This window comes from Melanaphis sacchari, unplaced genomic scaffold, assembly GCF_002803265.2.
Source record: "Melanaphis sacchari strain LSU unplaced genomic scaffold, SCAv2.0 Contig154_pilon_pilon, whole genome shotgun sequence".
In the NCBI taxonomy this organism is placed as follows: domain Eukaryota; kingdom Metazoa; phylum Arthropoda; class Insecta; order Hemiptera; family Aphididae; genus Melanaphis; species Melanaphis sacchari.
In genome coordinates, this window is record NW_020270685.1 from 149576 (window position 1) to 163097 (window position 13522).

The following is a 13522-nucleotide window of genomic DNA, read 5'->3' on the forward strand; positions in this document are numbered from 1 at the left end:
ATTGACTAAAAAAAGTGGAAATATAAATTGGACATGATCTGCAATCAGTCATATATTAGAGATCTCGAGTTAGTCTAGAATTGATGAGTACTCGTGAAGAAGATGAAGGATGTTTGGCCTATAATTCGAGATTCGCAGAAATTATGTGTATATATTTGTAATTTTAAACTGGTTAGGTGATAACTTACTTTGGTGTTAACTGAGGAAACGAATATTGCTAATCTACACTGCTAATCTTGGTCTGAACGAACGGACAGATGTGACCAATGTACGTAAATTAAATGTATAATGTACAATCAATTGACAGGAAGTAAAATATTATTTTTTTTTTTTTTTTTCATTGATTTTATTATTCCATATATATTTTTAAGTGAACATATATTTATTAAAAATATTAAATGGCTTTATAGATTATCATGGTTTTGAATAGTATTAATTATGTGTATCCACGTATAATCATCATAACAATTATGTTCAACTACTAATGAATTTTATTTTTTTATTTTTAAATTCACTATGAAATATAGTCCAGTACTTATCTATGATTTGTGTTGTTTATTTTTGACTATAAGCAATAACCGTTTGTCTAAGTCTTAAAAATAGTTCAGTCGTACTAATCAGTTAATATTCGTAGGTATAATATTTATATTCTCTCGGTGTATTGGTCATAAGATCTATTTTTCTTGGTTAAGATCCGGTTTATGCATCTTATACAATATGTACTATTCACAAGTCATTGTTTACCTACGAAAATATTTGTACTGCGTGTTAGTTATGATTTGTGAACCCCACGTGGCTACATATTAAGATCGATTTCACTTTTAGAGTTTATGCTGGATACAGAAAATATTATGTGGGATCATATCATTGAACAATATACTCTACTCATCTACGTAGGTCGTGACACAAAAACAAGTTATTATAAAATTGGAAATTAAATTAGAAAGCTTCAAGGGAATATTATAAGGTAATACCTATGTTTTAGAAATGTACACTACTAAATACACGTGTATTGAAGATAGATACTGTGTATTTACAATTTTATCGAGGTAGAAGAATTTTAATTATAATTTTTACATGTCATATGACTTATGATTATTTATACTTGAATAAGTATAGTATGGTTTTCAGATAAACAGAAAAAAATAATAAATAATAATATTTTTTAATATTCAATAGTAAACACTTTAAGAATTCGCACAAGCAAATGAGACGGTTTAAAATAAATTAATATTAACGTAATCGTTAATCGTGATTATTCGTACAAATAATTTGCGTTCGTAATTTAATCAATATTTTCGTCAATGCTCTTATGGCGGCCAGTACTTACGTAACAGTTGAGAATTAGTAGAGTTGTATCTCTCTTTTGGAGAGCATATATATTTTTTTTATTATATACCTAATACAAAGATCGGGGTAAGCTTTTGGCATTCTGAGTTAACGATAAAGTATTAAAAATGCGATATCATTCTTAACCGTTATAACCATTCAAACAATAACTAGTTTGCGTGTGTGACGCACGCGTGTATAGCGCAGAACACGTTTATATTACAATATTACCAGAGATTAACATATAATGTTTAAAATTACTTTAGGTACCTAATTTCTGGTAAAATAAAAGGCAGAAACTTAACTATATAAACTTATTTGCTTTATAACTGTATATTTATAAGTATTAATGATGTGTAAGTCATTTTATTTTATAAATTACGAAAAAATTTAATGATTTTATTGATAACAATTTATAGAAAAATATCGTGCCACTATATTATAATATAAGATAATACAAAAAGTCAATTTAAATATTAATGATACAGCATGTAGATATATTTTTATACATAATTTTCGCGTGGATAATTTATCTTTTGTAAATTTTAATAACTGTTTGATCAAATAAAGGTCAGCCTGTCCTACCCAGTTATTCTACAGATATTGAGAATGAATATAATAAATGAAAAAATATTAATTAATGAATTATGAAACGATAAAATGTGTAATTATTTATATGTTTAGTTGTATGATTATAAGATATCATTATAATTAATTATAAATGTAAGAAGCATACGACTGTGTGTTAGTTTTATAATATATCGGTCACGTAGTGTCATATGTAGGTAATATATAATATAAGTGTATTAAAACTATTAACTCAGAATTCCTATTTCTTTAAAAGGTCGAGGTCGTAGGAGGCCAATATTATTGTAAACATAAGTTAATATAAGGCATATGAAAGTTTCTATTAGAATAGAAGCTTCTATTGATAATTAATTCTATAAGTTTTAATTCAATTATTGATTAATAAGAGTATCATCACATTTTTATTGAAAAAAATTAACTCTAATTAAAAGGTTCATAATTGCTTTTTAAATATCACACAAGAAAAATTAGGCAGGCAATAACTACCAGAATTAAAGTCTCTAAATCACACACCTATAAATTATAATGAACTCTACTTTAAGCTCGACTTTGATATATAAAAAATAATAAATAACAATGATTAAAATAATATCTATACTGTTAAATACAGTACATAAACGGCTTTTAAATTCAAAAATAAACAAATATTGTTTTATCTGAAATGGTTATGTCTATATGTATAGTAGATAGCCAGGTAAAAATCAATAATAAATTAAATATATTTTAGACATTTAAATTATGACGGATGGACAAGCAGAGTAAATGGTGATAAATGCAGTACCTATCTTATTCATTTAATGTCAAACGCAAATTACACCATTTTTAGTTTTTAATAATTTAGTGCCTCAAAGATATTTGAAGTTTGAATGGTGAATTTTTTTTTGATTCAAAAATTGAACAATTGCATTAAATTATGTACATTATTTAAACAATTATAAACCGACTATTAAGTTGAGGGTTTTAAGAAATTTGAATATTATCACCTTTTTTAAAAAATATTTTCGTTAATATAATATTTATTATATTATATGATAATAAATTACAGAAAAGTAGTACAAGTAACACTAATGTATTCATACGATTTGAAATACTTAAAATATTTTAAATATTTCACCATGTAGAAGAAGATTATTTAAATAATAGTGAAATGTTTCGAGTTTCAACAATAAATACTTTTTGATTTACTATAAAATAACAAAAATCGTTTAAGGTGAAATCGTTATTTTATATGTGAATTTCAATTGGCCATAAGAAATAAATTAATAATTATATTATTTCATTAAAAATATACATTATATAGTGTATACATTTTAAATAAAATTTTTAATTGATAGTTTAAGATTCCAATACTAATTAATTGGATTACTTAAAAAAAAAAAAAAATATAGATATGGCTTTATTAAAAATTTTAATTACTTTACAATGTAGAATTTAGCTCCTATACTACTAACTTAGCAAAAAATTCGATTTGTTTACAAATTTAAATTGCTCCTAGTGATTTTTAAAGTATTAAAAAAATTAATATTAATCTTTCTAAATTCAATTTGCAACCAGAAACTATCCTCGTAGCCGAAAATGTATGTACTCGTATTCTTATTACTCAAAGAGGTGGTAATAAATAATAATAAAAAAAAATAAATATATTGTTTAATTATATATTTATCGCTTTACCCTGAATCTAAAATTCTAATAATATCTAACCTAATTAATTGAATTTTTTTATATTTTGACATATATTTAATTTTACATCTTATTTTATCTTCAGTCCTTATATATATTATCATAATAGCTAATAAGACCTTTTTGTCTAATTTTTTAAGTAGTTATAAAATAATTACTATACTAATGTTCAAAAGAAGTTGTTACAACTTAACTATAATAAAAATTTTGATAATTTTAACTTAATTAATAAGATGATTTGTCAAACTCAACAAATAATGTTAAATTTCTTTATATTGAATTTTTATTTCATTGCAATTCTAATAAAAAAAAAACAAAGTTATTTAATAATTAAAAATCTGAAAAATGTAAAAAGGTGTTTTTTGTAATATTTATTATAAAAAAAAAAAATTGAAAATAATTTAAAAGAATCACAATTTTTTATTTAAAAAAATGTATTTTAAACAGGTGTCTATTTAATATGTTTCATAAATCTTAGGTATTAATGTATTATGCTCATCCATCTATATTAAAATATGGCATGTCAAACAAATATCCAATTGATGAAATAAATTTATAATATTATATAAATAACTAGTTAAGCAAGTTATTAATATAAAAATGTATAGGTACCTATCATAAGAATTCTTAGTGCCCTTGCTGTCGCTTCACTAACACGCAGAAAGCGTGTAATTTTCTAAAATAGGTTATTATAATATTTCAAGTGATTTCAGTTTTTAATACAAAAATTTAAATATTTTAAAATGAAAAATATAATTTTAACTGACTAATGGATAATTATATTGTGGAGTAGTATGATATGCAAATCAAAATGCTAATCAGTATCTACTCCTTAATATGTTTTAGCGAACCATTGTAATAACGTGGATTTTTTAGTACTTACTCACTTAATTTAGTTAGGAAACTATCAATCGTCTTTTTTATTCACTCGACCTGAAACTTTCAAATTTTCAACTATTGTCAAATTAAAAAAAATTCTAGGTGGAAAACGACAAAATCAAGCACACAGTAGAGAATAGTAAATTGCATTTGTGACATATCCTCTAAATCTCGTTAAAATATACGTACACGTTCTTCGAGATTATATTAATGTTGTAACCTTATTTTCAGGTTTTTTGAATCACATTAGTATAATTATACTTTAAAAACTAATTATATATTTAAAACTAAATTTGTTTTAAGAATGTTGTAGTACAAGAATACGTACAAGTAAAAAAAAATTATAAATAAAAAGTAAGCTAAACTTAAGTTCTTTATGTAAAATGTAAAAAAAAAATCGTATTTTTTTGTATTTTCTATAAAAAAAAAAGTTTAGGTATAAGATATTAACAGAATCTAAATAATATATTGCACAATAATAAGGTATGTATAGGTTTTAATTAATATTATATTATTATTAAATTAATACATTTTTGTTTTTAAAATAAATATAATTTTTTCTTTCTAAAATTTCAATACGTATATTATCATTGAATGCAGCGAAAATATTAAAGAATTCATGTATTTTTAACTAAAAGAAAAAATATTTTAAGTGCTTCCCGTTAAGTATGTAACCGTTAACAAGTGATTTTAATTTATAAATTTCGGTGACGCGTAGAGTTGATTTTGTTTTAAGATTCCGAAGTGAAGAAACAAAGATCGATCGACTGAAATACTTTTTAATGCACGGATTTCCAAAAGTTTTGAAAGATCAAAATGTTTTGAACTTTATAAGATAAAGAATTAAGTAATATTTAAATAATATTATATGTATTTAAACAGTAATATTTTTATATAAAAGAAGATTTTTTGATTTAAATAAGTTTTTAATGAAAGAATACGTTGATAAGTTCTTTATCTATAGTTCGGATTCAATATAATATAATAATGTTATATCATTGTGGTATTATGTCATAACAAAATTTATAAAAAAAATATTTAATATAAATATATTGTTTTAGTTTTTATGCACTACTCAAAGTATCAAAATATGAAGTTAGGTTTATCTCAAGTACCTATACTGTAATTTGTTTTATTGTATAAAATTATATCAACACCAATGCATTGAGAAACATGTCGTGTTAGACTAAGTTATAAGTTATTAAATATGATTATAACATAAATACATGGAGTGTAAAACAATTAAAGACATTGAAATACCTCGATTTTAGTTATGGTACAAATACTACGTGAGAAAATTATGAAAACTAAAGTTATATTAATAAATTATATATTCAAAATAAAATCACAAAATTCCCGTTAAAATAAAAATAACTTTATATTTATGGTTTAATAACAACCAATTGAATACACTTGCAAAATAATTATTTTAATAATTATTATTAAAAATTTAAATTAATGTTGTTTACGTTAAAAAATAGACGTATCATCACGATTTAACTCGAATAAAATTTACTTTAGTAAGAGGCTATTGATATCTAATACAGAAAATAATCGTTAACATTTACTAAAGAAAAGAGACCATGTTGTATACAGATATTGTTACATAAAGAGTTTTTAAATAGTTTAATAAATCGATGGATAGCTATTTAAATTGATAATTATTAATTTAAATGATTAATGATTATGAATTAAACCATACTATTAACATCTAAATTAGATTTTTCATCTCATTGACGATTGGCCAATATTAACACTTTTCACTAAGATGTAACTGATTACTTGCAAATTATATGGGATTATGTGTGCTTTCTGATAAATTGCGTGGCATTAAGGATAAACGATAAATTGTAGTGTACAACTCTGTACTTGTTTTTATAAGGTTGCACACGAAAGAACTGACAGTGTCAATAAAACAATTTAGAACGAATTCAGTCTCGAATGATTTTTGTCACGTAATAATATAATGAGCACACTACAAATTAAAATACGATATTAATGAGTCCCCTTGTCTTAACGATAAATCATATCAGACTTGGAAAACAACATTTTCTTCCCCAATTTTACAAATTTGAGATAGTTGGGAAGGAATATTTTTATTGCAGTGATTTATTTGTATATTTTTTTTTTTTTGTTATTGATTTAGAAATATTCATTATACTATACATAAATCGCATGTAATATATTACCGTATTATATAGTTGCTTAAAATAATAAATGAATGTAATGGCTTACCTACACCAGTAAAAAATTCAGCAATTAACTTTTTACATATTTAAATCTTGGTGTTTGTTTTGTTTGCAACAGCTGTATGTATTTTTAAATATGATATCATTTCTTCTGGTAAGATTTGGTTTACGGACTAAAACAGTGTTGATGTTTTTGTCTCGTTTTACAGATCAATAGAAATACACAATAAACCCGTACAAAATCAAAAAACTCTACGGACTCAATTTTATTGATATATTTTATTTCTTCAAGTTTTTCATTCGATTCGTATTTTTTTTTTTTTTTTCTAATCTCGGACTCTAATAGTTTACCTCGCTAAGTTATGGAAATTAATTAGTATGCACGGGCTTGTAATACGAGTATAATAATAGATTAATTACGGGATGACTATAGTAGGTACCTACTGGCTGCTGTAAAAAATAAATATTGAAATTAATTATAATTTATAAGTAGTAAGTATTAGATACAGCCAGTATAGTTGGGTAGGTATTTAATATTAAATTTAACAACTTCGAAGTAATCAATGGCTAGTAGTTCAATATTCATATAATTATAGTAATTAAGTAAACTTTCCATTTTATCGCGAATACAATTTAAAAAAATTAAATCTTTTTCACTGGATAATTTTAACGTTAAAAAAAAAAAGTATGATACAATTAGGTACTCATTCATAATTTAAACTACCTATCGTAAAATGATCTCTACAACGGTTAATCATTTCAAGAAGTTAAAAATGTATAATTTTACACACGCTATTTTCCAAATTAGCTATATCATGCTATACATACTAAATAATTTCAAAATTTACCAAAATGTAATTATATAATAATAATAGATTTACCACCTTTATCGTAATAACTATTAATATTACTGACTACTGTTAGTCGCTACTTAATACGATAATTACATTTATAAACCATCATTAAAATGTAAACGTTTTGAGCAATGATAATTTGTAATAATACTAAGCAATAATTGAGAATGTTATTGATGAAGTCATATTAAGGCATTTAGACATGTAAAAATTTAGGTACAAATATGTTTATTTTATTAAATCGTAAAATTTCGAACTACATTTATTTAATGATTAAAATTACTCACAATCATTACATTAATTTACTGAAGTATAAAGTATAAAAATTTGAAAATTATACCTTTTAAAGTAGGTTCTAGTTTTATTTTGTTTAAACGTATATGTATTATGTACCTATTCATATATATAACCTAAATAACTGTCTACGTGTATAAACACATATTTTGATACTCAGGTGCCTGATTTAATATAATATTAAGTATAATTATACTATTTTAAGTAATCATTTTATTTTATTTCAATAGATAAATAAACTTACTCAATATATTGAGTACATCAAATAATGCTGATGTATATTTGTAAATTGTAAAATTTGTGTTATTGTAAAAACATAACATTTATTTTATTTTTGATCAAAAATATTTTGACAAAAATTATTAATAACGAATTATTTATGATTCTTTTGATGAAATAAATGTTTTTGACCAACTATTCTAAATTCCAAATAAGTATAGAGCACTATAGTTTTTATTTGATTTTATAAATTAAAAATTATCTTATTATTCTTGATATCAACCTTATTAAACACCAAACTTAAAGTGATTCAACTTCATTAAAATTCGTTGCAATAAAAACTGACTTTTATAATATTACAAACATTAAAAAATATTATTATATGTGCCTATATCGTTAACGATTGATTTTTCGAAAAAATTAATTACACGTAGACCGTAGACAGTATTATAATATACGATTAATTAAATACTAAATACCTATGTTAGCTAGAAAATCATGCAAAAACTACTCGTAATTCAAAAATCAGTTACAAAAAAAAAAAAAAAAAAACACACACAGTAAAAACTCTTTTATCTGCGAACAACAAATATCATGCCTTACGTAACTTGATCTTAAACACTACCTATAAAAAATTAACAAAAAATAAAATACGGATGGTTTTTTTCATTTTTTGCCAAAGGTTTTTGTTTATAATGTTATATAATAAAAGTGTGTCTCAATGCCGTTCCGAAGGGGGTCTTGAGGGTATCTCTTCCACACCGCAAACGAAATCATCATTTAGCACTTGATAATCGGAATCGTTTAATTACATACCTAAATTAACTTTATAAATTTTTATCTATTCTCCTCGATATAACACACTACAGTTTTTATTTACAAAAAATAAATATATAGTAGTATACAAATGTTATTATTGTACGTAATAAAGTATTTTTGATATAAATTATCGAGATGACACACTGATTAATATTATATTCAGTTGCACTTAATAGGAGGTGTTTCTGGTTATTGGGTTTATTTTGCGCTAAGCTTGATCCAAAAATAAACTTAAATTATTCGATTTGTTAGGCCAATATCATGTCATCACGATATTGTCACATACATTCATACATCGTAATATCTACAAAGTATTTTTATATACCACTATATAGTACCATCATTAATTTCTTTAATCAATAATTTAAACATCTGAACTATTAAACAGCAATTATCAATTTAAGTTTTTTAACATATTTCAATATGGTACATGTTTTCATCAGTTTTTTTTTTTTTTTGTAAGAGAAACAACTAAAGAGTGAACTTTTATTACATTTATTTACATTTTTTAAATGCATTAAACTACCAAGTTATAAAAAATTAAAATGCCTAGTATAGAAAAACGTTAACGTAATCGAATTAAAATTAAATGCCTCGAATATAGTTTCCATGGAAATGCAAAGAAATTAAATACATTTTGCCATTAACAAAAACAGTTTGTGGATCAACTACTCCAGTCAGTGTTGAAACTAATTAAAGATCTTTTAATAAAATAAACACTTAATCTACTACCAATGATTTCAGATTAGATTCGTTAATGATACCTACTAATTATTTAAAAAGATTTTGTAGATGATATTGATTTAAATAATGTTGTAAATCATTGGGTGGCATTAAAAAACTGAAGAATACAATTATAACCAATATTGATTAAAAAAATTTAACTCGTGTTTTAAAATAGTCGTTGTTTTTTTTTCAAAAATGTAGATTTAAAAATAAATGTGTATTTATAATTATGAAATTTGTTGATATAATTATAAAGTACCAATATTAGTATTAAAAAATTTCAAGAGTTTTAGAAATATTTTAAAGTACGTAGTAATGTAATATTAGTTATAAGTACCCATCTAACGATTATTAATTATGAACATTTTATATTTAAATAATATTTAAGGATGAGCATTTTAAAATAATTTATTTTTTTGGAAATTGAGAATACATTTTAAACTGGTATCACGGTACTTTTTCATACTTAAATGTTTTCGGTTTTAAAATGATCGAATAAACTAAATTTAAAATAGGTACTAATTTCAATATTAAACTATAAAATTGTATTTGAGGTAAGGCTGGTGGTTCTGATTTTGGTACAAACATAAAAATGACGACGTTCAGTAGAAAGGTTAACCTAATAGGTTAATTTAACTCAACTGTCAGTACTTTTCATGCTTTATAATACCTCCGTGATTTTTATCTTCGGGGTGATGCTGGTCTGTCTGTCTATGATACTTTAGTGATACTTAATAATTGTTGCATATCGAGAGGTGTATTTCAGGAAAGGTACAAAATGTGCACTCTCAATTTTTTGTACTTATATACATTATTTTGCCATTCATATTAAGTATATGCTCTCTTCCTCCTCCCACGAGTGTATAGTGTGTTAGTATTGGCTTAATAGTTCCTATAGTTTAATAATAACTTGAGTGTCTGTGCAGTTACAAATTTATTTAAACAGGAACATGTGCAGTGGTGTAGCGTGAGACTTAGTGATTCAAACACAAAAATTAAATAATTAAATCTTCATGCTTAAAGCTAGTTAAAAAATATAAATTGATGATAATAATTATTTAACTACCTGAGTCCATCCAGTATAAAATTACTCGTTATACAATATATAATGGATATTTATTTAGAATTAACTATACTGTCTTAATAATTATATAGATACATATAATAATAATATGTATGTATGTAATTTATAAAAATCTAAATTTTCTTTTAAATCTTGTTAAAACGAATTTTGTTGATTTATGTATTTGATATGATTAATTTTGGTGTAACGAACTTTTGATATATGAAACTTTTTGTTCTGTCCTTTGAAATTCGTTGTATCGAGAGTTCAATGTACGAGTATATATGGAAAAAAAATGTTGATGATATGCAACACTCGATAATTTTTATTATTTCCTTCTCGGAGCTTAATATTGTTTTTGGTGTAACGATAAATTTATACGATATGATATAGAATTAATCGTCTTCAGCAAAAGTTAGAAAAAATGTTAACACCTAATTATTACCTGCGAGAGCGATTTAATGTCTTATGAGATAATAAAAATACAATCGTAGACAATTTTTATATCGGAGTCTAAAAAATTTTAATCATCGTACGCGAGAGACGTAGTGTAAGTTACGGACCCCAAACTTTGACATACCTCTGACGATGGGCGGCGAGGCTGGAAGACCCGTCCTATAAACACGCCACAGAGCATGTGTAGGTCTATCAGCACATAACTATGAAAATATTTTGGGGACATACATCGCGGATATATTATGCGTACGCTTTTGACTCGCGCCTAATAGAAGTTTCTAAGTACGCCCCTAAGTTTCTAAAGTAATAGCCGTAGGCCCAGTACCGGATTAAGAGAATTGGCGCTCCTAGGCCCGTATAAAATAACGCTCTTAAAAATAAATTGTTGTTTATCAACAAGTATCAAAAACATTTTTCCCTAATATACTTATAAAAAATGTCTTAAAGTTATAACTTGTACACACAGTTTATTTTTTAAACATAATTTAGTTAAATTAATAATTATGTGAAATTCAGAAAAACAATTGTAATTATATATTTATAATTTTATTTTAAAAAAATGTGCGTATTTTATAACAATTTATTATTATTTATTTTATCTTTTCGCATATAATCAAAGATAAAGAAGGCAAGAAAAGTATGTAAGTAAAAAAAAAAAAAAAAAATTTAATATTCACACTTAAAGTTTGAAAATTAAGTACAGTTTTCTACATAATTTACCATTAAAAGTTATTAACAATTTTATAACAGTAATACATTTGTATAGAAAATGTTTTATTTAACCTATTACCCAGTGACATCATATAAGAATAAATTTAAAAATAACTATTTTGTAAATCAGTTAATTTGATTCATTAACTTTTCTACATTTGAATATAACTAAAATATCAAATCAATATTTAACGGTTTTTTTTAATAATATAATAATAATGTTAAAAAAGCATAAATATATAAATAGTAAAATAACCACTTAGTATAAATATCTAAAAGTGCAAAATCTTTAACCAAACCTAAATCAAACAAAACATTCAAAATTTCAAAGCAATAATTTTACAGCATTTAGCTTTTCGATTGTTTAATTCTAATGCATTATTACATTCTACAATAATTGTAAAGTAAATATAAGAAATAGTTATACTTACTTTAAAAATGAAATATATATATGTGTGTGTATTACGAGTACATAGGTATATGTAAATAAATTCAGAAAATTGAAAACACGAACACGTCGAGTCGAGTTCAAACGCTAGAAAACGAAATTGCAGATTTGCTGAACAAAAAACTCGTTCTTTATCAACAATAATACAGATTGATAGCAAAGATGTCTTCAATCAATTATTTTTAGAACTACTCCAAGGGATCATAAATTTCGTATTTTTGCCACTTGTGCTGGACGTCGTAGACAGCGCCCTTTATGTGATCTGAAATCAAGGCGCCCCTAGGCCCGGGCCTACTTGGCCTATACGTTAACCCGCCACTAAATTTGTAACTGTTCGCATAAAACGTGTACAACTGTCATTTAGGTATAGGTATAGAGATGTACCCATCTATGTATGTACGTACGACGCGCGCAATGTAATTCGTCGTCTTAGAATCGACGTTTTCCTGCGCCGATACGGTGAAAACGCGCTGTACGGCGTCTCGTCTGTTGGCGGAGAGACGGAGAGACCTACTGCCGGAATTATGGTACGCGAGTAAAAAATATCGTAGGAATAAAAAAAAAAAATCGGTAAACGGAAAACGAATCCTCCCGGAACGTGTTGGGTAGGTTTATCGCGGGCGGCGGCGACGGCGGCTATTGCGCATTTTCTGATACCCAATCTAACGCCGCGTCGCGGTCGTACGCGCGCGCGCGCGCGAGCGAGCGATTCTCTCCCGCGTGAGCTACTTCCGAGAAACTGGTCACGTCCGGACCGGGTTGCCCGACGGCGGCGGTGGCTGCGGCGGCGGTGGCGGTGCTTCTATAAAGTCACCGGACATCCATTCACGTACATTCATTGCACTGCTCATCGTCGGTGACCGCGGCCGGAACACGCATCGCAGTTTCACGCAACACACGCTCACACACCGCAAACACGCGCACACACACACGCCGTTCGACGACGATGGTCAAGTACGCAACAGCGTTGGTGTTGGCGTTCGCCGCAGCCACCGCTCTCGCAACGGAACAGACGACGGTCGAGTCCAATGAACAGCACCGGAACAACGCCGCCGCCGCCGACGATGGCCTGACCTGGACCGAAGTGATCACGTGCTACAAGAAGCCGCAAGCGGCCATCGGGTGCCTGGAGTCTCGCATGAGCCGCGCCATGGCGTCGATGCGCGACACGGCCGTAAATCTGGCCCACAACGACCCGGAGACCGCGCCCGAAGACGTCGCCGGCGTCGGCGATCTCGTCCAGCAGATCGGCGAGTTCATCACGTAC

General features: G+C 26.5%; 1 protein-coding gene across 1 annotated transcript in view; it reads left to right on the forward strand.

The window, feature by feature from the left end:
• The first annotated feature begins 13079 nt into the window (after nucleotides 1-13079).
• Nucleotides 13080-13522, forward strand: part of LOC112592063 — a 6916-nt gene continuing 6473 nt past the window's right edge. The window contains exon 1 of the mRNA XM_025336039.1: nucleotides 13080-13518. Coding sequence (XP_025191824.1) covers nucleotides 13202-13518 — 317 coding nt within the window. The 5' untranslated portion in view covers nucleotides 13080-13201. The remainder of the gene's footprint in view (nucleotides 13519-13522) is intronic.